At 39.5% G+C, this 25,398-nt stretch overlaps 1 protein-coding gene across 1 annotated transcript in view; it reads left to right on the top strand.

Annotated features, from left to right (window-relative positions):
* The window catches only part of LOC103802026 (cyclic AMP-responsive element-binding protein 5-like), a gene marked incomplete at its 3' end in the record, with an annotated part of 65,364 nt that overhangs the window by 32,982 nt on the left and 6,984 nt on the right, over positions 1 to 25,398 (top strand). Inside the window, exon 4 of the mRNA XM_009074466.1 lies at positions 3,429 to 3,550. Coding sequence (XP_009072714.1) covers positions 3,429 to 3,550 — 122 coding nt within the window. The remainder of the gene's footprint in view (positions 1 to 3,428; positions 3,551 to 25,398) is intronic.

The raw sequence follows: 25,398 nt of genomic DNA on the forward strand, positions 1-25,398 counted from the left end.
TTTAGTCCAGATGGGTCTGGCTCATCCAGTTGTTGAAGTACAACAAATCAAAGCCCTGTTCTGAGTGAGCCTGCAATAGTTGTGGGCGCTGGTGATAGCAACAAAAGCTTTGTTTGTACCAACAGGGAACAGTGAGGTCAGGCGCAAGCTGTTGGAACTATTAATGCATTTTTAAGTGCTGAGAATTAGGAATATTTTATTAATTCTGGGAGACCTGAACATGCAGCTTATGCTAGGGTCTCCTTTGTGATACTGTTCCCAATTAATAAACAAAGGCATGCCTAATCTAGGTAAAAGAATTGCTGTGGTGTTGAGAGTTCTACTGTTTGCCTACCTCCTGAGGGAGAACTGGTGTTTAGCAAAGGCAAAACAGTTGGTTGCTCAGGAAGAAAACAAGCCCACCGGACTTGGTAGCCCTGAAGCCCTGAAACCAGTGAGTGCAGTGTATGTGCAGTGTAACTACTATACTATGTAAAGTCTCAATGTTTTAAAGTCTGGATCTTTATCAGTTCTGCTCTCACATGAACACAGAGGTTTTGTGGACTTCTGGTTTCTATAAATGTTGAAGGATGAAGTATTGTAAGGTAAGGGCAGATCTTGTTTTACATCTGACTGAGATGGCTTCCAGAAGGTCTGTGAATGGTGTTTAGACTGGGTGGTTGGTGGTGTTCCCTCCCCAGCTGGGAGGAGAGAGGGGCAGTCTGTTTTAACAAAATCTTGATGTGAATTCCTGCCAGTCTGATTGCTGGATCATAGGAACTATGGTAACCATATGGGGAGACTGAGGTGGTAAATGAAGATCACTGTGTGAATATGTAGGTGGTGTAAATAGTGTCATTAATCCAACAGTTTTGATACTTTCAAATAATAAGGTAGTTAATTGGAAAGTTTGATTGTAGGCAACACCGTTTGATTATCTTGTTATGCAGAAGATACATTTTCAGCATATGCAGAGAAAAGCCAGTGAAGCCTTTGTGCATTTGAAGTGACATAATTGCTCTGGGTTGCTTGTTTGAACTGGCAAAATGGATTTGCATCACTGAGATAACTTCTCTTTTTGTCAGTCTACCATTCAGTGAATAGATGCTGAACAGTTTGGGAACTTAAGCTTCATGGTCACCACCTTGTTACCCACTAAGCTGCCTCTGACCTCAAGTAGTCTGTTGTACTGATGGAAAATAAATGGAAAAAACTGGAAAATAACAAGACCTTATCGATGTTAGTGTATTCTCTTCTGCCCTGCTCCCCAAACTCTGGACTCATGCAACTCTGAAAAATAACAGGATTTTTGATTTTAGTGAAAGTGGTGCCATGAACTTTGTGAAACCATAGTTTCTCGTCTTGGCCATGAAATTCATACCTTGCTTATTTGATATCACTCCTAACAATAAAGAATTTTCTCTCTTTGCATCACAAGCAGATACTAATGTGTCCTTTGTGTCCAGGAAGGCTTGGCAATGATTGTCTTTGTTTTTCTACAAAGCCATTGTGTTGTTCATTAAAGTAATATTCAATTCTTTTTTGGAAATTAAGTCTATTGTGCCTGCTTTTTAGTGAATGTACTGCATTTCCAGTACTAATTCTAGTCCAAGGGCCAAAGACAGCCCTGGTGTAAATCTGCTGAGTTCAGTGAGATTTGTTTGGCACTGCTTATTTAGGATATGGACCTGTAAAGTGATGAGTGTCCTCAGCTCCCATCAAATTCAGCATCTTATGGACTCAGATCTTTATGCTGAGTTCTTGCAAAGTTCTTGGAAAGTCTTATGTTTATGACTCTGGTAATACAGTAGTTAGCTGTGAAAAATAACGGATAAATATGTGTGCATTCCCAAACACTTGACTTTTGTTTTCCTCTAAGCTTGCAAGTAGGATGTTCAGGCCAAAAGAAACAAGGCAGAATTTTAATGTTAAAAGCAAGTTAAGGACTTGCTTTTTTATGTTACATCAAGATGTTCCATCAGAAATATAAACGCAAATGAGTGTGTTTGACCTTGGATTATCTAAGGTCAAACCTGGAGGACCACACCTCATACAGGTGGATTCAGCTGGCTTTGTAATGGAGGAGGCTGATTGTCCCCCTGAGTTTCCAAGTGAAAACTGCATTTCCTTTTGTATGCATTGCTTTTGTGCTGCCTTTTGTTTAGGGGTTGCTGTGTATTTCTATGCTGATGATGTAGAGTTCGTTGTGTCAGGTAACTGTTTGCTGTAAGAGGGTAATATTAGAACTTGACCCAGCTTAGCTAGGTGCAAGGAACCAATCTTCCAGAGCTTCCAGTAGGAAGCTTTTTTCTGAGGTCAGAGTTGACAAAACATGGACAATGGGGCTTAGTATGACAGAATTTTCATTCTTTAAAGAATGAATTACAAACAATAGGGTAATTGTCAATGACTATGCAGAAGATTATTTTTAAAGAAAGTGAGTCCAGTCATTCTGTAAAATTAGGTCTAAAGCATCTCAGGCTGGAATGGGGCCTTGGGAAGGAGCTGAGGTGGAATAGTTAAGAACTCATCTCAGAGTGAATGGAGGTGCCTCAGAGCTGTACTTTGGGGAGTCTTTGGTTCCCAAGTTTGGGCTTGATTTTTCATTTCCTGAAGAAAGATCAGCCAAGGTCATAACTGAAACTATAGTCTGCATGGCAATTTATCTTGTCTGTCTTGCAGGTTTTTGTAATGTGCCTGAAAACCTTGTACTTTTTAAATTCCTCCTGCCTGTGGCATTAAAGAGAATACTGGAGAAGGAAAAAATTCCTAGGGATGAAGGCATGCATTAAAATCTTTTAACTCCAAATTTCATGGTTTATATGTAAGATCAACACTTTTAGGTATAAAACACTTAAGGATGCTTCTCCATGGCCAAAGTTAAACATTTCATAGCTTTTCTAAATGTTGTTTCACTCCTTCAAAAATTGTGTTTGAAGCAGAACTTCTCACCATGGCTACCTTCATGAGTTTTGCTTAGTATGTGTTTGTTTGAGGTGGTTTTCAAACACTCGAAGACACTAACTAGTGTGTATTCATAGCAGTTCCATGTGTGCTGTGGTGTAAATGTGCATTATGATATACACTGTGCATTGTTCTGCATGCATCTGCTTTTGGAGGCTTATAGACAGTTCTAATGACCATTGGCACATGTTAAGGATATGCACTTATGTTATGTGCCCTGTGAAAACCCATCCTACTATCTTCCTGGTTGAATGATGACTGTTGTCTCTTCTTGGACACTGATGGCAAGCACTGGCTGTTTGCACTGTATAGTGTCAAAATTCACCGCTGTGTGGTTCGGTGGCTTGTTTTTAATGATGGTGTGGTAGGGGTGGAAAGGCATTGAGAGGTATAGTTAGAACCTCTTTTTTCATGAATGACTAATTAATTGTCTCCTTCTCCTTTTAGTATTAAATACCAATGATCATTTCTTGTCATATTCTCAGATCAGACTCCTACACCAACACGCTTTCTGAAGAACTGTGAGGAAGTGGGCCTCTTCAACGACATCGACTGCTCCCTGGAGCACGAGTTTAGGAAGGCACAAGAAGAAGAGAACAACAAAAGGGTGAGTGTGAGCACACTGAACCCTTCCTCTGCTTTGGATGACTTGGAATGTTAAAGGATGTGTCTTTTAAAATATGTGAGAGCAGATTGAGCTCTACTACCTGGTTAGAAACTAGGTGGCACTATACATTGTGACATGTTTTTAAAACTACTGAAACAGTTGAAATAAAACCCCCAAACCAACAAAAAAACAGAATTAAATTTCCAAAAGTGCCTAACTGTATTTGCCAGGGTTTGATTCCAAGTCTCTGCTTTTAAGTAAACTATAACACAAACCACACACCTCTTGAGAGAGAGGCTTGGGAAAATTGTATCATCTTTGAAGTGAGGATTGCAAACTTGCTCAAATACATTACAGGGAAATGTGGATCATGAAGGGCCATTTACTTAAGAGCAAAATGTTTCTCTTTTTTGGTGTTTTTTCATTCCTCCACAACACGATGGGCTCCTGGATTTTTTTGTCATCACTATCAGCTTTATTGTGTTTCTGTATTTCTCATAAAGTATTCATGTTGAGCAGGGAAAGTTTGACTTGAAATACCTAACAGTTAGCATATCCCATTTCAAATTAGTATTCTTTTATCCTCAGTATTCAGAAGTTTTGGTGGAATTATATAGGCAACTTTGTATGGGATTAAGCGTACTCTTGTACCCAAAGGTTGTTAGAGTGTTTTGAGGGATCCTAAAGTGCAGTAAAAATTTTCAAAGAATTGTAAAAGAGCTTAATGCACTACAGAAGCCAGCAAGAAGTAATACATGAAATTTTAACTTTTCTAATAATACCCAACGTTCTGGTTGCTTGTGAGAACTGAAACACAAGCAATGCAGGATTCCCTATAGGAGCATATTGCGCCTTACAGCCCTCCGACAATCAGCCCAATGCCTCCCCTTCACAATGTTCCCTTTTATGTCTCTGTTTTCCCTTCTCCCATTTCTGCAGCTCTTGGAAATTCTTGTGTAACATGTCCCCTGCCATAGGAGTTCCCCAGTTATTGAACACTGTGTTACTTGGCTTAGTTCTCATAGTAATCTCTGTATGTCCAATTTGAAACTTAAGCAGGACCATAGACTAAAATCAGGAAGAGGCAGCTACAAAGCAGCTACAGTGCTTTAGCCAGAGTGCACTTCTGAGCTTGCCTCCATGTTAACTTGCCTTTCAGAGTGTCTGTGCCTCCAACTGCAAAGTAATCTATAGGTACTCCTTCTTACAGCTGTTGCTTTATCTCATTTGCTTTGCCTGTTAGTGATTGCTGACCAACTCAAAATTCATACCTGTGAGACATGTGTGCTGCTGGGGCATATCACATCTGGAAGCAACAGCATTTAGGGATCTTGAGGTCTGCAAAGTAAAGGCCCAAGAGGGCTTTGTGCAAGAAAAAAAGAGGCAAAGCTGCTTGCTGAGGTGCAGAACAGGAGAGGAGACTCGTAGAAAGATGATGAGAGGGAGTCTAAGGTTGGTTTGGTTTTGGCTTATGGAGAAGGGAATTCAGGGAAGGTTTATTTGTGGCTTAAAAGGAAAGAGACTGAGACAGATAGAGGAGGACAGAGGCTGTGTCATGGTATGCTGAGCAAGGAAAAAGAATGTCCAAATGTGAGAGAGTTCAAGTTTTGGTCAAGGATTGGGAAAATAACCCAGACTGACCCTCACAGCTTTGTGTGCAGGACAAATGTTAGGAAACAGCCATGTATTGAGATAAATGTGGCTAATTTTAGATTTAACTTGTTAAAAACTTTGTGGTTTATGTGCTGCAGAGGGGAGTATTAACTAGAATCAATGGGAGTATTTCTGTACATTCCTACTTCTTTGCGCAGTAGAGGATTCCTAAGTGGTTCTTTGTGCATGGTGCTTATTTTACAGGAGTAGATGGAGAGAAATCTACTGAGCTAGACCTCTGTGCAGATTGCAATGCTTGGTATTGCAGAGTCCATTTCAGCTTACAAGGGGTAGTTGCACAATCTGATTAAAACCTAGACAAGGTCATCGAGTTACCTGATAATTCCAGCTGTTTAAGGGTCTCTGGAAGTGTTATTCTGCCTTCCTTCTACCAACCCCTGCAGCTGTCATTGGTGATCTCCAGAGAGCAAATAAGTGAGAGTAGGTGTGGGAAACAAACAACAAAAATATCCCCCCAAACAAAACCCCCCAAACAAACACAAAACCCCAAAAAAGTGGAGTTGAAAAAAGGAAAAAGAAAAAACCAGAAAGGAAAAAAAATGGGGCATAAGTTTCACTCACTGGGTAACCTATAACATTTGCTCTGTGTTTCCAATTAGTCTGCTGTATATCCATTCTTACATTACCAACTGACTGTCAGATAGGAATCTGAAGCTGGCCCCAGTAGGGCTTTACACAAATGCAAGAGACAAAGGCCAAGACAGAAAGGGACTCCTCAGGCTGCAGCTATCCCTAAGGAAATGCTTCTAACAGCCTGTCCCTGGAATATGAGTGCAATGTAGCATTGGCCTAATGGACCTACCAACATATGGAAACTAAGGTTAACTGCATGGAAATCTTACTCACAGCTGAGAAAAGTCTTCCAAAAATATTTTTGGTCATATTAATTTATCTGGGCTCTGAAAGAAAGAGTTTTGTTTATTTTAGTGTATCACTGTGGCTTAGCACACAGCTTGACACTGAAATCTTGTAAGATAAAAACATTTTCATTTTTGTTTGGGTATTTTGCTCCTTGAGAGTCATAATTTGAAAACTCAGGGAATAAAGCTCAATTAGCTGCATTTTTTTTTCAGTCTTCTGAGTGGGAGCCTGTGGATAATCCCTGAGAACTTCTTGTGATGGAGCTGGTTATACAGACTGGTGACATTCCAAATTAGCTGTGAATCACTGAGTACACCATGTGTACTTTTATTTTGGTAAAAGTAGTATTGAGGGGAAAGCATTTGCATTAATATCCCAGCTGCTTATTCAGGAATAAATCACTTGACATCTTTCTACCATAGTTGCTCTTGTGTAAAGTGGGAGTAGTGTCTCTTTCTGCCCTGTACTTGATATGTCTTATGATTGTAAGCTCATCTGTCAAGGACCATCTCTGTAAATATACATGGCTTAGCCTTTGCTTGGGGACTGAGTGGACTTAAGTAATAATAATGTTGGTAACCTCCAGGACCTGAACTGAAATGATAAAAATGAAGCTATAAATGGAAATGAGACAGTCAGTTTGTTTTGGCTCCTCTGTTGCCTATGCCATCCACTATTAACTGGAAATTTCTACTTGAGAAAGGCCTGCTCCTTGAATGCAAAGGATGCTATAGATCAGCAATAAGCTTATTGATAAGCATATGAGAAAGAGACTTTTTATATCCTCTTGCTGGCAGTCTTCCTGACACAAGCATCCTACCTGCCAAATTCACCACAAAATTAGCACAGGTAAAAGCATACCTATACTATATTTCTGCTTGCAAAAATGTATATATTAAAGGTCTTAGGAGCTTGAGGCAGGCAGCAACTGGCAGCTTGGCCCCAGATTTGCAACTCAACAAGGCAGGTAGTGTTGGCATATCAGATGACCATCTTAGTCCACCAGCTACAGGTTTTAGATTTACACTGCTCAGAGCACTAAGTATCCAAAGCATTTGTAATGGGTTATACTTGCAAGCACATGACCTTTGCTGCTACTGGATAGGCCCTGCTGTCATGTCTTGTTTTAAGCATTGAGTTGGGGCTGAGAGCATAATGTCAAAGATGGGAAGAGTCAGGATCTGTTTCTGAATAACTAATTGGACTCGCTTCATTACAATGCATCTAGCCTGATCTCCCTGCATCAATTGAGAGAGTGGAAATACTCTGAGTGTAGCAAGCAGAGTACTACATCAAACAGTATTTACAAATAGTAAGCGTGGTTTTGCAGGAGGTGGTGTCAGTGCTGCAGTGTAGAACAGTGTGACTTCTGACTGTGTGCCCTGCCTCTACAGCAATCACATTAGCTCCAGTTTTCCCTTGTGAGTACTCTGAAACCCCAGCAGGGTGGTTGAGAAGAGCAGTGTGCTGGTAGACATTTCAGAGTCAAATGCTCTGAAACAACTGAATTTCACTTGTGAAGTAGTACAAACCAGAAAACTCATAAGCCTGTTCCTGGATCACTTTTGACTCATTGACTAACAGTCTGTACAGCAGAAGAAAGGAAAGACCTGTGTTTAAATGCTTACTATTTTGATGTTAAAAAAATTATGCAATCATAAATGCACATATGTACATTCTCCCTGCATTTGTCTCAACATAATGTAAGAACATACTTTTTTTATTTATGTCAAAGGGCCCTCTGATTTCTTATTTTCCCACTGAGATTAAGTATCTTATGTAGTGAGTATGTTATGGTAGATGCCAAATAAGACTAATGATGGTTTATGTTAATGCAGTGCTTAAGGCCCAGGGTACCATTGTTCTAGGTATTGTAATAACTTCAAGCTGTTACTTTATCAATCAGTTAAGCTGTTGTCAAGGTGATAGCTCAAAACTCTTAATTCAAAATCCAAAATATCACCTCACATTCAAAGGTTTCAGTATAATAGTTTCTGTTCTCTAAATACAACATCTATATCTGTGAAGACGTAAGCATCCTCACACTACAGCATTTCTTCTGGGTGACATATTGAAGTACTAGAAAGATACACTACAACCCTTTATCAGTTTTTATGAGAGTTGTTCTGAGTTTTCATATGCATTAACTGCATCAGGTTATTGATCTGCTTTATGAATTCATTTTTGATATGTAACACCCCTTTTTTAAAATTAAATTAGCTTTTGCATCATTTCTATAGAGAAGGGAAATGCTTTATCTCTTATTTTCTAAGGAAGAACAGGTTGCAGAGGATGTCACTTTCCAGACCTCCTTCATAGTGTGACACCAAGCTCTTGTAGGAATCACAATCATGGAGTGAGAATTGCAGGGGATCTGTGTCCTTTCCTTCATTCTGCCAAGCAAGTGGCTTTCTGTTTCTTTTGGTTGCTACACATCTTAGGCAGCATGGCCACAAAAGATTGATAGACACTCTCAAAGGCGTTTTGGTGCCTTGCTCTCACTGAAACAAAGCAGGAGCAAATTAGAGAGCTACCATAAAGGATCTGTGCTCAAGTGACATGCTGAAAATTGCACAGGAAGTCTGTGGCAGAGCCTCGGATTGATTCCATATCTCTTCAGTCTCAGCATAGGGCATCCCACAGACCATGTGTGTTAAAGTTTTATCAGCTGTTGTTCAGTGCTGCTAAAGACAGGAAGAATGCTCTCCTCCTCTCCAGATGGGTAGGCTTGCTGGATTTTAAGTGCTTTTCTTAACATACAGAGATTTCATGGTACACATGTGGCTGTATGTTGTATTTTATATGGCAGGTCTGTAGTTGGCACTTCGGTCCTCTGGCTTTGTGAATCCTGTTTCAAGCATGTATCTATCTCGAGGCACTAAGTTGCCACACTGAACTGTGTTACAAAAGGGACACTTTCTGCATAATGGTGCAGGAAAGCTGTGGAGACAAAACAGTTCATAACATGACCTTGCAGAGATATTCAGAGGAATAGGCTTTAACTTAGGCTCGTTGCTGCTCATACAACATCTTATCTTCTGCTGGCAGGCCGGTCTTTCTTACCTTCTGTAGAAATTGACTGTTTGAATGGATTTATTGATTTAGATCCTCATACTCCAAGAGGAGACCTGAATGTTTTCCCAGCAGCTAGTGCCTGTATCATGCAGAAAGGCAGGACTTGAGGGCATGCATTTCTGATTGAGCTAAACTTCCCTAACGATAATCCTTCCATGTTCTTCTGAGTTCCAGCTGATGATCCTGCAGAGCTCATTCAGGGCAGTCCCCTTTCCTTCTGCTTCTTATTGTCTCTGTCCCAAAGAAATTGAGTCATCCTCTTGTAATGGTTGGGGTTTTGTTGTGTTTTGTATATTTTGGCTAGCTCTAAAAAAGGAGGCCTGCCTGATTTCATTCTGACATTTCTTTCACAGCAACATTGTGTAGTTGTGCATTTTGGTCTTCCTAGGAATGTTTTTAATGGCACAGCTTTCTTGTTACCAGTTCAGATTTCTACAGCATGGACTGGATGGCACATGATGAAGGGATAAACCTTCCCTGTAGTGGCATTTTTATAAGTCTATCTGTTAGGTAAAGCCTCTAAATCTTGGCAGTCTCTTTAGAGTGTATGCTCTGCTATTAAACATGAGCTCTTCGCTCCTCAGAGTGGATTGCAGCCTATATGGTTGGGTGGGTAATAAGATACTGCTGATATATTTCAGAGCAAGGTGCACTTTTACTTTATTTATGAAGATAGACATGCTGGTCAAGAGCTTAATCACAGCTGATAAATCATTTTAAGAAAGCCTATTAGAACCATATGCTGATTCTTTGTATTAACATGGTGTGTCTGTTTCTAGTCTAATAAGGCAGGGTCTCTTCCACCTCTCCCTTCCCCCTGCCTGGTGTGTGAACTATTTATCTGTTTAAGTGATATTGCTTGCTTGGGGGCATCTCTCTCTCTATGAGGTGTTGTTAATGAAGCAAGGTGAACAGAAGAGAGGGGGATTCTCACTACCCAGAGCAAGCAAAGCTGTGTGGTTTTGGTCACCTTTTTTGAGAGGGAATTGCAGAGCAAAGTCCAAAAGCTGAGGCAAGAAAACCTACCAGATAAAGACTGGAACACCATGGCACGGCCTTCACGGCAGCATAAGTTTGTCATTTTGGCCCAGGTGGTTACAATCCCAGAGCCCAAGAACTGCAAGGGGGTGGGTACACTGACATTTCAGTTACCTCACCTTTCCCCCACTCAGAGAGGGCTGCTGCAGGAACAGGTTCCACGGCCATCTAATGAGATCCACATTGGTGAAGTTATTCTGTGCCAAGTCCTATTTATCATTAATTGGTAGGTTCGCTTGCAGATCTTTCCTATTATTTGCTGATTATACCCCTACACATTTTAGTATCTTGCCAAAATTCAAATACTAATAATTTCTTGATTTATTGTTTGTTTATAACTCTGTCTACTGCCTAAATGGATGTAGTTAGAAGATTTCAAAACAGCAACAGTTCTTTTGCTGACTGGGTTTCTTTCACATTTTGCACATGGCAGTCGACTATTTATAAACCTCCGTAGGGACTCCTAAACCTTTACAGTTGGGTTCCTCCCACAACTTCAGACCCTTTTCTCCCTTGCTCCCCCAAGGCAAGTCTTGGTTTTTTGGCATAAAGACAATGATGGTGATTGTTGGGTGGAAAAAATGTCCACAAGCTATGAACCATGGGTAAGGATTTTTAATTTGTACCTCAAGCAAAATAAATTGGAAGCCAACGACATCCCAGAGAGTAAGGGTATTTTCACCATTAGGCAGGAGATACAGATCTGAGTTCCTGGTGTTCTTTAGCCTTACAAAATATGAAAACAAAAATTGAAAACTTGCTTTACACCAGTTTTGTGCACACTGCAGGATGCCCCATTTCCAGTACTGTACAAAATTACTGTATTTCTAAAAGCCCCCAAACTTGACTGCTAAATCTGACATACTTCAGAGTAACAAAAGGAATAATGGAGAGAAGAAAGAAGCCAGAACAACTGAGAACATGTGATGGCAGTTAATGAACACTACAGTTGGATGTATAGCCTCATATATCTCTGGGGCAGTTTCATTGACTTTAATGGAATTTAAATTTTTAGCCTATTACCACTAGGCAAAGATCTGAAGGAGAAAAGCCTTTGCTCAGAGACTAGAAAAAAAATTCAACTGTGGTCATGAAGTGATGTGAAGTTTCTGGGTAGCTGTTGATGTCCTGTTAATATGTAAAAATAGGGCCTTTTAAAAACCATACTAGGGAGGTAAAACATGTACACTTTAACTGTTCCCTTATTCTGGTTTCTCTCTCACATGCTTCACTACAGATGTTGCCAAGTCCACTCTTATCAAATAAATATCAGCTTTTTTCCTTCCCTGAAATGTGAGTAAACTGTGTGTGGCTTGGTCTGGTCCCCGGGAAGGGAACAGACATCGGTTTGCCATGTGAATCTACATGTCAAAGTGCAGCTCTGCCAGCCAGTCTGGGGCTGAGTGGGGAGAGACACGGGGAGAATGAACTCAGTGTTACAAACCGTCTCTTTTGAATTTCTACAACCTATTAGTCACAGCAAGCTGCCCTTATTGATTTTGGTAAGAGAGGTCACTTTTAATCCTCTAAAGTGGAGAGAGCTACATGCACTCTCCATAGCATGACATTAAAATTGACACAGCTCTGCATCAGTTCTATGAAAAAGCCCTAAACCTAGATGGATTATTGCCTTGCCTTTCAATGGATACAAGCTGCTAACCAGAGCATGCTAACCTAGATTAGGTGTAAAAGCTTTAAAATACTTGATAAGGAAGGCACAGCCAAATGAATCTAGAAAATATGTGTCACTCTCAAAAAGCTGCCCCTGCAGAAACAGGCCATTAGTCTTCAGAAACTTTATTTTCTCATTTTAAAAAAGATTTAAAAGTCAACACAGAGGAGTTGAGATTATCATATAAAAGAACAAACAAAAGCTGACCTTACTCTATGATTACGAAGAAAGCTTTATTCTGGCTGATAGCCCTTGCTAGTTTTGTTTATGTTCTTTAGAGAACTAAATCTTTGAATACAATTAGAATAGTTCAACTCGAATCTTAAGTGTGCCTCAAAACAAACAGCAGAGGTGAACTCTCAGCAGTTTTCTTTTCATCTTTGTTATCCTTCCCCTGACCCGTTTATCCTGCCTAATGATCCTTGTGGCATATTATTATTAACAGAAATCTTCTTGATGGAAAAATATGCTTAATGGGGATAGGAAAATCATTCTGAGCCTGGAGAATTTTTTTCTCTTTCTTTGGAATTTCAGAAAATGTCTAGTGCCCCTTTTGATTTTATGCTAGTTTTTATTTGGAAATTTTTTTTTCTGAAGGTTTTGTTGATTTTTTTTTTCCTGCATGTTTCAGTAAATATTTACAATGTAGTGTTAGGGAAATTTGTTGTCGTGTAAGCCTTTTCATTAGCTGTAGCTTTCCCCAGTATTTCTTATTAAAGGCTAGAAATTCCCTTTCTAAATAAAAGACACCTGCAAAAGAAACTGTGGTAAAAACCCATTAAGATACAATGTTAAAGTCTAAGCTGTGTACCCTTTAAGTGTAGTGCATGTGACAAGGGAGTTGGCAGAGCACCTCTCAATAATTGCCAAAAGTCCTCTATGGTGGTTAGTTGAGTAGGTCTCTGAGCTCCTTCTCAACAGAGATTAACGTGTTTATCTGTGTGGGCAGTGTGGCTTCCCCTCCTACATGAAGCGATCTTCCTCCCCTTTGTCCCTAATGGGTGGGCTGGTGGTATTTTCTCCCTGTTTATGGACTTTTCCCTTAGGACCTAGGGAAATTCAAAGCAGGCACAAAAAGGGAGCTGGCTTGTGGCATCATCACTGACTGAGACATGGTACCTAGAAGAAAAAGTGAAAGCTGCTTGATCTGCAGATTGTCTGGGCTTCTATCTGGTAGCTTTTTTTTTGTCTCAGTCCTACCTTTTCTTCTCCTGTCAAGCAAGAAAGAAAAATAAGGTACATTACCAGTCTCTCCTCCTTTGTGTTGGAACAGTCTTCCCTGATGTCCTAGATGGGAGAGAAAGGAGGAAGACAGGAAAGTATGGGTCTGATGAAGGGGAGCAAGAAATGAAAGGAAGAAAAGTACTTTTGATTATTTTTTATGTAAAGGAGATATTCCTACCCCAGGTCAGACTTGGTGAGGAAAATGGAAAGGAAAATTCACACAGAAGAAGAGGGAAAGTAATATTACTCAGACATGAAGAAAGCTGAGGGAGGCTACCATGAGACTGTTCAAGTGAGAGAGAAAGATGAATGAAAGAGTGAAAGCACTGCACTCACGTGAGACAGACATTAGAAGACAGTTCTTTGTTTTCTGAGAAGTGCAGTATCGAAATATTCCTGTGAATATTGTACTTGCTATCAGAGCTGGAGGAGCAGAGATAGAGGAATGTGAAAAGTTGAAAAGTATAATTTCCTTTTCTCCCCACCATGCTCGCCCCTGCTCCCGAGCCCAAGGAAACAGAATTAGTTTCTCCACTTCATGTTGAATTGAGATCTCAAGAGATGTGGCTGTACAAGAGAAGAGGAGATATGAAGATGCTCAGTTGATGGGTATTAGAATAGTTTTTCCCTGAGAAAGTGGAAAGGAGAGTCAGTCTGGACACTGTTGTTTCTGTTTTCTTCATAGTCTTTATAAAATATTTGTTCTCTCATCACATTCTTGTCTTATCTCTGAGATCTCTGTGTATGTCCCTTGGGATGTATACATCTATGTAAGGCCTGTTTCTGTAATCACAAAGTTACCATAGTTCTCTGCCATTTATGCTATTTTTTCCAATACAGGAAACTCAGAGGAGTGTAAATGCCAACACGTATGTTTCAGGACAGCCAGGAAAACTATTACGTGTATTACACTTCTGCACATAAGTTCTTATTTTGTGGGTTATTGTTTGGCTGGAATCTTTTTCAGGTACAGCTCTCTTATCCCAATTTCTTTGCTTCATCCATCTCAGCCAGTTAAATACATATATAACTGATTTTCTGAAATGGGGCCAAAGTCCATGTACTTCAATAGCTCCTAAACATATGGTTAACTCCAAGCATGTGCACAGGTTTTGCTGAATAGTTTGCTGAATCAGGACTTCCCAACACTAAGATTTTAAATTGCAAACAATCCTCTATTTTAATGTATTTTAACTACTGCCTCCCATGGACTATAGGTCACTACTTCTACGTGAGTCCTGCAGGTGAAGAGAGTTGTAGTTAGATAAACAGAAATTTAATGGCAAACCCAATCTTTCTGATACCCTTCTGTGACAACTAATTTTTTACTTCCTCCTAATAAATAATTATGTTCCATGAAAGGGAATAGTGATTAACATTTCATATTCTGATTACAAACTTATTTTTCTGGAGGAATAGAAAAGGTCTGCAACTTCAAAAACTAACTTCTTATAGCTTTTGTTTTTGTCATGGGATTTCTGTGTTTTCTAACAAATCATGGTACTGAGATGATCGTATATGTATGCCGTTACTGACCTAATAAACATGGGGCAGCTATCCAGTCTTCTGGATACATAAATTTGTGTGATTTCTTTGACCTAATAAACATGAGGCAGCTATCCAGTCCTCTGGATACATAAATTTGTGTGATTTCTTGAGAAGATACTTCTAAAGAACAATAGAAGTCTGTATATATGTAAAAAAAAAATCAAACTAAAAAGCCCGAAGCCAAACAGAAGCAAACAAACAAAAATGAAAACCCACCCCAAAACCCACCAAAAAAAAAAAAAAAGAAAAAGAAAAAGAAAAAACAGAACAAAAAATCCAGTTGCCTTTCTCATTCACTTGCATTCTTCCATGTAGAAGATAAGTCTGCCTGCCCTGTGTTGCTTTGGTGTTCTCCATCCTGGATCACAGGTAGGGTGGGTTGAAAAGTAGATTCCACAGAGCAAATACATCTGTCAGAACGTGTAGGCAAGGGAAAAGAGTCAGCAAGGGAAAAAAATACTTCTTAATGTGCTGTTAGTGATGGAGTGCTCAAATTGCCTTCTTGATGACAGTCAGGGAGGAAAAAAAGCATATTTCACTATTGCAGTTGATACACTTAATACAGTGTTTTAAAACAAAGTGCTCTTCTCTTGTTTTTATGTAAGGTGACAAGACTTAAAAATATAATTGGGCTTTCTCCTTCTTTTCTTACTACTTTTCAATATTCGTTTCTTCACATTCCATCTTCAAACCAGCTAATCTGTATCCCCTTCTTCTTGAATAGCATTATCCTGACAACAGAGCAGTGAAAAGAGCCGAGACTGCAGGACTTCTAACAATGCCAGAGGGCCCCAGGAATGGGAATGCCCTGAAAAAAATGTGCTCCCATCCAGCTGCCCTTCATATTGTTGTCTCCCTATCCAATTTACTAGAGAATTTCCCACTGGCTCTTGGCTCATTCCCAAATGAGAATGTAATCTTTTAAAGATTACACTGCATAATGGAGGGACAAGGAGCTCTTTATTAACTGGGATGGGGAGTCACTTGCTATTAGGCAAGGGAGAGGGATGGGATGTAGTAGTGTTTTGTGAGCTCTGCTTTCTGCCCCTTCTTGTCTCCTCAGCGACAGGATGGCAGGTTGGGAATGGGAAACCACTGCAGCTGCACTGTAGAAAAAGAAATAATTGAATGTAGCTTATGATGATGGCAATTACTTTTATAACATGAGGGATTATACCATAACTATTATATTGCCAACAAGATTAAATTACTAACCTACTACCACAACATGTTTTCCAGGAAAATAAAAAAAAAACCTCTGCTTGTTCTAGAGTTGATGCATTCAAAGACTATTAATACAGTGTGAAAGAGCTGAGCAACTAAGATCCTGAAGTGCTGTCTGTACAGACATTGTTTGGATCAAGTCCCTGTCACTTCCATGAGCTCTGCCAGCTAGACACCTTCTCCCCTTTTGGGATGTAAAGCAATGTGGTACTCTGGTAATTTTAAATGCTCCTTCTATCTCCTGTCAAGCAGATAAGCTTTTGCCAATAATAGTTAATAAAGACATAATCAGAGGCTATACTTGCAATGGAGAAATTCTTAAAATGTCACAAAAGGGACCAGTTTTGCTCATGTAAACCCACTGAACTGATTGGAAAGCAAACTTTAATTTACTGCACTCTCCTTTGACTACATCTTTAGAAAATATTGGTTAGTACAGTTGATATCTTTATGTAAAATAAGGTAATCTTAGGTCACCTCTAGTGCAAACTCAATTTTGCTGAAGCGTTTGGAGTCTGCAGTATGATTTTTGAAGGGTTTGAAAAATTTTTTTTTTCTCCTACATGCATAGCAAGGTCATAGATGAGACTGTCATATAGCTAGTACAGATATGGCCTTGTATAGACTGCTCTGATAGGAGTATAAGCTAAGTTAATTATGCAAGAAAAGCAGTTTCCTTTTGTTCATCAGCTGGAAAATGAGTAGAAAATTAAATTTTGGAGACTTCAGAAATATATCATGTGTTGATCATTATGAGCAAATTAACTGGCTTCAAGGAAAAGCCAGTTAGGATTCTGTAGAGACATGTAGGTGAACAATATAATTCTATAAATATTTTTATTAATTTTTTTATATGCTATGTGCTGAATGATAGCTTGAGAGGTTGGTTTCATTTTTATTGTATGTACATTTAAGTCTTCTCACACCATTGTTCCTTATGAAAATGTCTGTTATCACACAAAGCTATTGGGTACATTTGGAAAGACTGGACATGCATTTGTAAATCAACCTTTTCTTCTTTGGTGAAGAACTCAAGCTATAGATATCGAATTGAAGTCAAATAGGAGCACATTGCTGTTGTTTTTGTCAGGATTAGACACCTGTGAATGGCAGGTCATACCTGATTTTATTATTTTTTTCCTCTGCCTTCCTGTGTTCTGAGTCTGTGACTAGAAAAACAAGCAAATCTGATTTCATGGTGTATTTTTCTGTCCTTTAAGTTGCCATGTATGAACTGTTTGTCTCAATGTGACAGACTTTTGGCTTTTTGACCTTGCTATTCATTTGAGTTTGAAAGAGTCACCTTAGGCAAAATATGCTCTCAGGTACTTTTGGAGATTGAGAGCATGGGGCACTATTAAGAAGGTGTTATTGAAAGTTGGTTTCATAATTTGCTTGTGGTGTCTAACCAGACTAACAAGGTTATACCTCTGTTTGCTACCTGCAAAGATCTTTTTGTCAGGTAAGGATATCTTTCCATTCCCTCCCTTGGCTTTATCACTTTCAGACAGAGTCCCTATGTTCCCCATAAAACATACTGTATTAATCTCCTCCAAGGGGTTTTTAGTTTTGTCCCCAGTGCATTAGTTCCTTGCTGGTAGAAACAGTTGCACAAGAAATCAACTTGCTTTCTTATGTCTCCTATGCCCAGGGCATCTTATTAAGCCTTTTGTTGCTGCTTGCTTTTAGAAAGGAGGTCAGCATGGGTTTATTGCACATCTGCCAGTAGTTTGCAAAATGCGAGATCCTCATAGTGACCTATGTGCCCACCAGGCAAGTGTTACCTTTCACAGACTGCATGGAGGGAATCATAACCCATAGAAAGGGGCCCACCAGATGCCTGAGGGCCATGCCCCAAGCTGTCACAGGAGTTTCACCGGTTCTTGCTGTTCATTGGCTTCCCTGACCTCTTTGCATCATGTGCTTAAGCACCTTCTTAAAAGTCAGTCCGTGGCTCAGGGCATAAACTGCAGGCAGCAGAGCAACATGATCTGCTGGAAATTCTAAAGTCAGTGATACAGACTTGTGAGGACTTCTGTGTGTGCCCTCTCATTGTTAATAGGTAATAAAGCACTAACATTTCAGTGTGACGGGGGATTTTTTGTGTGACTCTGTATTTAACCACCATAAAGATGCAGGTGTAAAATTTTTCAAGTTATATGAGAAGTACTAGAATACCACCTAGAGATACTGGTGTGATCAGAAGGTCTTGCAGTAATGTTTGGGTGGTCTTCTTGATTATGTTGATGATAGAGCATAAACTGGTTTGAATATAATTTTTTCTTTCTATTCTACAAACATTCTAGTGGAATTATTATTAGAGCCAATGGGAAATTTCTGTAAGACTTCATTTGTGTTCTTCTTGTTTTCCCTCTGATCCATAGCTTTCCTACCTGTCTTTATAACACTTTGATAACTTTCTGCATTTTTATGTAAGTTTCTGTGTCAGCTGATGTTTAAATCAGTTTCAAAACCACAACTAGAGATCTTATGTACCCAAATATTTAGGTTTCAGTTTAACCTGACCCTAGACTGAGCACATCTGGGTTAAAATAGCCCAACAAATCAGCTTCTTTTTATCTCCTCTGACATGCGACTGACTGTGCGAATACTCTTAGCTTGCCCTAAGTATTATGAAGGGAGGGAGAGAAGCATGTAAAGGTCAATACTGTGGTTTACTTGATGGACAGTAGTTTATTATAAACTGCTATGACTCAATTGTTTTTGATACTTTGTTTATCATATCTCAACTGAAAGATGCTAGGGAAGCTTCTGGTCTCTCCAGCGGTTAGAAGAGCCACATCTCATGAGGTTGTTCTTTGTTCATGAGGCACTTTGGACTATAAACTGCTTGCATGAGGCATATTATTTGCTATATGTCTGTAGAAGACAAATGTTTTGGTTCCATCTTTAAATAATATTGTAGTGCACATAACTATGAAATTATGAGCCTTAGTTTTACATTGAATCTTTTCAACTGGATGATTTTTTTATTTTTTTTTTGCTTTAAAATACTAGGTATTTTTGCAGTACATGGTAAAACATACAAAGCTATTGCAGTTCCTGCCGATGATTTTGTTGCTTGATGTAGTGACACAGCACTAGCATCTAGCAAGCAAATACATTCCTGTGGTGTTTTCAAAAGCATATGAGAAACCATATGTTTTCATAGGAAAACAGCTGTTACCAAGCATATGCTTTCTCAGATAGTGTGACAGTTATTAAAAGGGCAAAGTAGGACCACGGCTTGTCTTTTAAGTTGAATAAAGCTGGCAGTAACTGTCGCTTTGAATGTGCAGTGGCACTGCATGTAGATATTGCCATGTAGAGTTGTAACTGGAAGAGGGAGAGAGATTAACGTCCGTAGTCTGCAACTTGGAAGAGACAATATAAATCTCTGTCCTGCTTTGAGCTGTGAATGCCTCTGTAGGAGTTATAGTAACAGACAAATTAGCATAATGTAATTGGCTGGCAAGGTCAGCCCCTCTCCAGGAGCATTAGCAATGTTTACTGTAAGAAGAGACAGACCAAGTATTGTAGGGTAGTACGTTGTCTGTCCTTTTTGAAGGAAGAATAATCATTTTGGACTCCATACATCACAGACTTTACCATATCTTATTTTTCAGACTATCATATTTCTGCCTTAAAGCAAATCATCTAAAAGAACAACAAAGAATATTCTCTACACAAACCTTTATTCATTTTTTTGCTTTGAACCTCATTGAATTTACTTTTTTCCCCTTTCTTTCTCTCTTGAATAGCTTTTCTCTGAATGCTAAACTTACATATGCATCCCTGACCAATACCTAATATATGTTGATGGAAGAATTAAATTTCTGGTCTTATTACATGGAACACAATTAGTAAATCCAGACCAATTTAACAGCTTTCTTGTTTAGATCTTTTGAAACTGTGAAGCTCCGAGCAAAATTCTGGGCCAGCTCTAGCAATCCAAACTCACTGGATTCAGTTTTGCAAACTCTTTCACTGCTGTGTGTCAGAAATGTGAGATGATGCCCCATGTTTTGAAGGAGTCTTTGCATTGAGTCAGAAACACCAATGGCTTTTTAGCCTTTGGTCTCAAATATGACAATTTGCATCATGTATTTGAAATTAATTCAAGCACTCAGTTGTGAAATATTTGAACGGTGGCTTTCAGAATATCACACAGGGGTTGCATTGCCTCTTCCTATATAATGATCAGCAGAAATGCTGAAGGTTATACTATTTAGCAGCTGTCTTCAGCTTAAGTCTTTAAAATACTGTCTGTGTCCAGGAATTACCACTGTAATTTTCCTAGAGAACTGTCAGACAGGCTAAATATGCTCAGTATCACCTTCAGAGCACCATCTTGCTGAGAAACCTATTTCCTTGTGCTTAGACAGTGTGATCCAATGGATTTCCAAAGCACAGTCCATTCCGTGGTCTTCTTCTGATGAAGAAAAATCAGACAGCACCTCCTGGATTCCAAAGCAGATGTATTTTCAGTCTTGTGTAGTAAAAACTTCCAACCTAATTGTAAATTAGGTGAGTTTAAAAGGAACAGTGTTGATACTGTGTTTAAGGGTAGTATGCTCTTCTCTAATGTCAATAGCCCAGAGCTAGGCGCTCTTGAGAATGGGATCGTGGTGTTACTTGTGCCAGGATGGTATTCCTGATCCTCTCCTCTGTTCCTCAGCTTTCAGGTAACAAGTTGTTTTGCTTGTAAACATCTCACCAACATCTGCTTTGTAGGCAAAAGTTGCTGTGTGGAGGAGAGCACTCAGAATTAACAGTTCCCCATGTGCAGCTAGGTTGATCCTCAAGGATGCCTGCCTGCCCTATTTTGTTCATGGCTTAATTGAAACTCCTGCTTTCCATTGCCTGGATTATGTTTTGCCTCCTTGAATGAAGTATCTACCTGGCTGGGCCACACCTTTACAGGAGGATCAGTTGTTTATTACTCAGGAAAATGAGCGTTGTGTCTCCTCAGATGGAGTGAGGATTCACCAAGGCATTTCAGAAGCGTGTGGTACTCTAAAGGAATGGTATGTAATTTCCCCAGGATGGCTCCACACCATATTTAATTAGTGTGACTGGAAGCGTGTACATCTGGATGTTTGTCTGGTAGCTTTATCAAATATAGTGCATCCTGTTTGTTGTTCTCTCCATTCACCCCCTCCACCACTACCACCATATAATCTCAGTAAGATTTTAAGCCTGACTTTTCTGAAATGGCTCATAAATTTTAGTGCCCATATTTGGATGTACAGCCAGGAATGCTTTAATTGGATGCAATTTTCTGCAGATGATGAGCTCCCCTTCTCTGAACAGACTAGATCCTGCAATGCTATCTGGACTTGAGTATATAGTCATTATTCTCTTTTACTGATTTACATGTCCTTCCCTGCTCTCCTGTTTCCAGTCACCAAAGAACTGTTCTTTTGTCTTTTAATTTTTCTAATGGTATTCATCATGAAGCCATTTTCTGTATTGGCTAAAGTATCTTGGTTATGATCTTTTGTCATTTCTGTGAGGTTGAAATGCATTCTACTCTAAAGTCCTGTGGAGTTCTCTTACCAAAAAAGCCCTGCTGGTCTGTAACTGTTGTGTTCTATTGCCTTCCTAGGTATACTATGTTGTCTCTAAGAGCTATTCCCTTCATGTGTCTTCCAAGAACTCTGTAGTTGCTGAAGGCATTTGTGCTGTTTTACATGTGAGGCAGAAAAATGTGAAGTAATTTGCTCAAAATCATGCAGTAAATTCATAGCAGAGTAAGGAAAAGGATGGCTATGCAGTTCCCAGTGCATCTGATCTTCAGAACACCTTTGGGGTCCAAGGAGTTAGATTTCTGATCTCTTCTGCTGTCCCGGTCCTGGGAAGTGGCATGTCCCAGCTTCACCCCATCTTGCTTACTTGTTCTATTCCCATTAACAGTAGCTCTTCTTTCAGAGATCTCCAGTAAGCAGTGCTTTAAGGTCAAAGTCACATGCCTTTGCCAGTGAATGGTCAACCCTGTTTCTTGCAGAAGGCTCACTATTAATTTCTCTTTCTTCCAAGAGTGTTGTCTCCTAGTCTTGTTAGTGATTTTTCCTGCCTGTCTGCTACTTGCTGAAACAAGGAAGAGATGGACAAAAGCAGCATGTTTCTCCTTAACCAGACTCCTTAACCAGCTTTGAGGATTCACTTTCTTGCAATATCTGTTTGTCTGTAGCCCTTGATGTACTCACTAGAAGTGAGCTTTTCTTACCTAGAAGTGTATTTTACTTTTTTGCTTTCTATGTAGACAGTCACTTTGCCTTACTAAACCCTAACTTTTTTAACCCTTATGGCTACAAAGATTATTAATTTTTGTCTGAATGCTTCCAACTTGTGAACCTAATTCTTTAAGTTCTTTCAGTCCAAGATCTAAACTAAACTAGCTCTCCTCTTCCAAAACACCAACCTAAAATCAATTGCAATGATTGTGGATGCTGCAAAACTGCACGCTTGCCTTGGTGATTACTTTACAGGAGGTATGGTAAATTAACTTGATCCGAGCTTGATGTTTTGGTGTTCCTTGTATGATTTTCACTGATCAAAAATATTTTCCTACCAGCTCACTTGTCAGGCCACTCCATTGGTTAGACTTACAATCTCTTGTATGTAGCAAATGGTCTGTCTAGGTGCATTTTGAGACCAGCATTGGCCTTGACTCCTGGACCTTTCCCAGCCTTTTGTTTTAGTCCCCATGTAGTACTAGCCAGCCTGGCCCGAGGCAGCTGCCACAGTGGGTTGGGGTTAAAAGAATATTTAGGAGATGCATTTTATTACCAGGGTAGCAGCATTTCCACTTGACTTCTTAGCAGAAAAGTTAAGCCTTCTGGTTTTCTGCTTGAAACTGTCTGAATGGAAAATCACTGGCTGTTTTGTTGCTACCATCTTTGCTCTCCTTTACCAACTGCTCTGTCTAAAAAATGTTCTGGTCCTTGAATGCACTCAACAGCCATTGCTGTAACTCATGCATGATGCCAATAACTTATGCCAGTGAAATCAATGATGAGAATTTCAAAGAAGCTTTAAATAAAATATAACAAATTTAAATGCCAAAGTGCTGTCTCTGTGAATCTGCTATTAACAGGTTATAAATGGTTTGCATAATGTTGAAAAGCATAGTGCCTTCAGTTAGCAGCATCAAAAGCTTGTTTAAAGCAATTCCTGGAGGATTGCCGCCCTCCCCCCCAGCTTTCTGTTTCACGATGGATAAAAACAAAACTCCTTACAATAAAGAAAGGAAAGCCAGGTTTTCAACTACCCTCTGACTGGCCTCCAGATCTGGCAGCTGCTTTTGGATGTCTAATTGCTTGTCCTGCAAAAGTTGACATGCACCTACTTTCAGAAGGTTCTTTGAGTACCCACTTTGTATGTGCACTCTGTGTGATTTACAGAAATGAAATGATGATAGTGCTGGAAAAAATTCAAGTAGAGCTTATAATTCTATCTCTTTGAGGTTTTGTTTTTTATTTTTTTATTTAAAGTTTCCTGGTTTTATGAATCCATAGATAAGTATTAGATTCAGAGAAACAGTGCAAAATAATGGATAAGACACTGGACTGGGAGAAAAGAGCCTTTGCATTGAGTCCTGGTATTTGGCTACACCAATCACTTTCTCTCTTTCTTCTTTCCTTTCCTTGTTTTGTCTCTGAACTGTAAGGCTTGTGGGCAAGTGTAGTCCATCAATGTGTCTATACAGATTTTTGCACAATAAGGCCTTGATTTCAACTGAGACCTCTAGGAATTACACCTAGTAAGTATCCTGGCAAGTTTCTTTTCTTCTATTCAGGTTTCTTACTAGTGCTTCTCCATTTGAAATTCATGGCAAGCTCCCTTGTTTACAGCAATCTAATGGGACCATAATTGGGTCCCCAAGATAGCATTACAGATATAAGCCAGTTTTGCCTCAGACAAATTTCTATGGAGAATGTATTTTCTTATAAACATGCTTTTCATAAAAGGGTTTGTTGTTTTGTGTTTATTGGTGTTCCATCTGCTCTAGAGAATACATTTGAGAAAAACTAGCTCCAGCATGGCATATAATGTTTCATTAGCAGGCATAACCTTGTTTATTTGCTTTTTAAAATTGTATTTAGAAAAGGAAATCAGTTTGCACCATTGACATGCTGCCAGGTTCCTGTTTATAAATGTCACAATAGGCAACTTAGAAGAAACCAAATAGTCAGTTCATGGCTTTTGCATAAAGAATGACAGAACTGGGTAGAGCCAGGCAGCCTGTTCTGCTTCCCCTATTTTGCAGCCTTCCAATTAGCAGGACATCGTGTGGTGTTAGCTGTGCAAAACACCCAAAGTGACCCAAACTGGCTATGCCCACTTAGTGTTACTGACTTTTATTTGAACAGAAGCAGCTCTTTGTACTGGTTTGCTTTAATGGCTATCTTGGGCAAGTAATGTGTATGAAACAAGCAACCCTGAGGAAAAATGGGCCATATCTGTAGGAAACTTCAAGACATAAGCATGCGATCTGATGTCATCTTTTCCCATAGAGGAGCTATTTCCTTTCAAACTCTGGTGAGACCAGTCTTCCAAAATTTCCTTCTCCTTTAAAATATGTTCATTGCATTTCCTTTATATTATTTTTTCCTTTCCCCTAGTAAATGGTTTATCATGGGTACATCTGGTATACACCATATATTACTCACTGTTTATGTAAAGAAGGCTTCATATGTCAAAAGCATAGTCTGGACAGACATGCTGGAAAGGGCATGAGGAGGGTAGGGGGGAAGAGGGGAGGGAATCTTGGAAGACAAGGGTCATCTTTCAGTATTCATTTCTACTGGTAATTAGAGGGCACCACTGAATGTCTGTAATTAGATCATGTCACAAAAATTAAGATAAAAGACCAAAAATTCTAAAAATCCTGCATTTTGTTCCTAATATCAGAGGAGTCAGAGCATTTGCTTAAACCCATAGCCAAAGTGGAGGACAGGCAGGGAGACTTAACTTGCTCCTGGAAGAAGTTGATGTGCATTTTCTCCTGAAGGTTTGAGGAAGGGACCAGAGGAGGTGACTGCTCTTTGGGTACCCAAGCAGAGGCACACCAGAGGTTGGCCTGCAGCACAAGCCGTGTTAGAGAGATTTTGTGCAGGGCTGTCACCCTTCAGGCAGTGACCTTAAGAGGATTAGTGGTGCTTAAATGGGCCCTTCAGACTTTGAGTTATGGTGGTGACTGCTAGAGACTTGAGATGGCTTATACCTGGCTTAGCACTTCATATGTCTGTCCTGTGTCTTGTGCCATGCTTCTTAGCAGCACCATGAAGTTTACTGGAGATTAGCAGAGAGGTTTGCGTCACTGGGTGTATCTCAGAAAGTCTTTCTGATAACATAGTAACAGCTATTGAAAGAAAACAGGATAAAAAGATTATTTATGAGGGTTTTTTTTTTTGTGTTTGTGCCTCTTCAGGAGCAGCCAGCATGTCTATGTTTAAGAATAAATCATCCTAACTTAAAACAACAAGGAGGTTTTCCTGCTTGTTCCAGCATAGATATTTAGGACACA

The sequence above is a fragment of the Acanthisitta chloris genome, unplaced genomic scaffold, assembly GCF_000695815.1.
Source record: "Acanthisitta chloris isolate BGI_N310 unplaced genomic scaffold, ASM69581v1 scaffold5085, whole genome shotgun sequence".
NCBI classification, from domain to species: Eukaryota; Metazoa; Chordata; class Aves; order Passeriformes; family Acanthisittidae; genus Acanthisitta; species Acanthisitta chloris.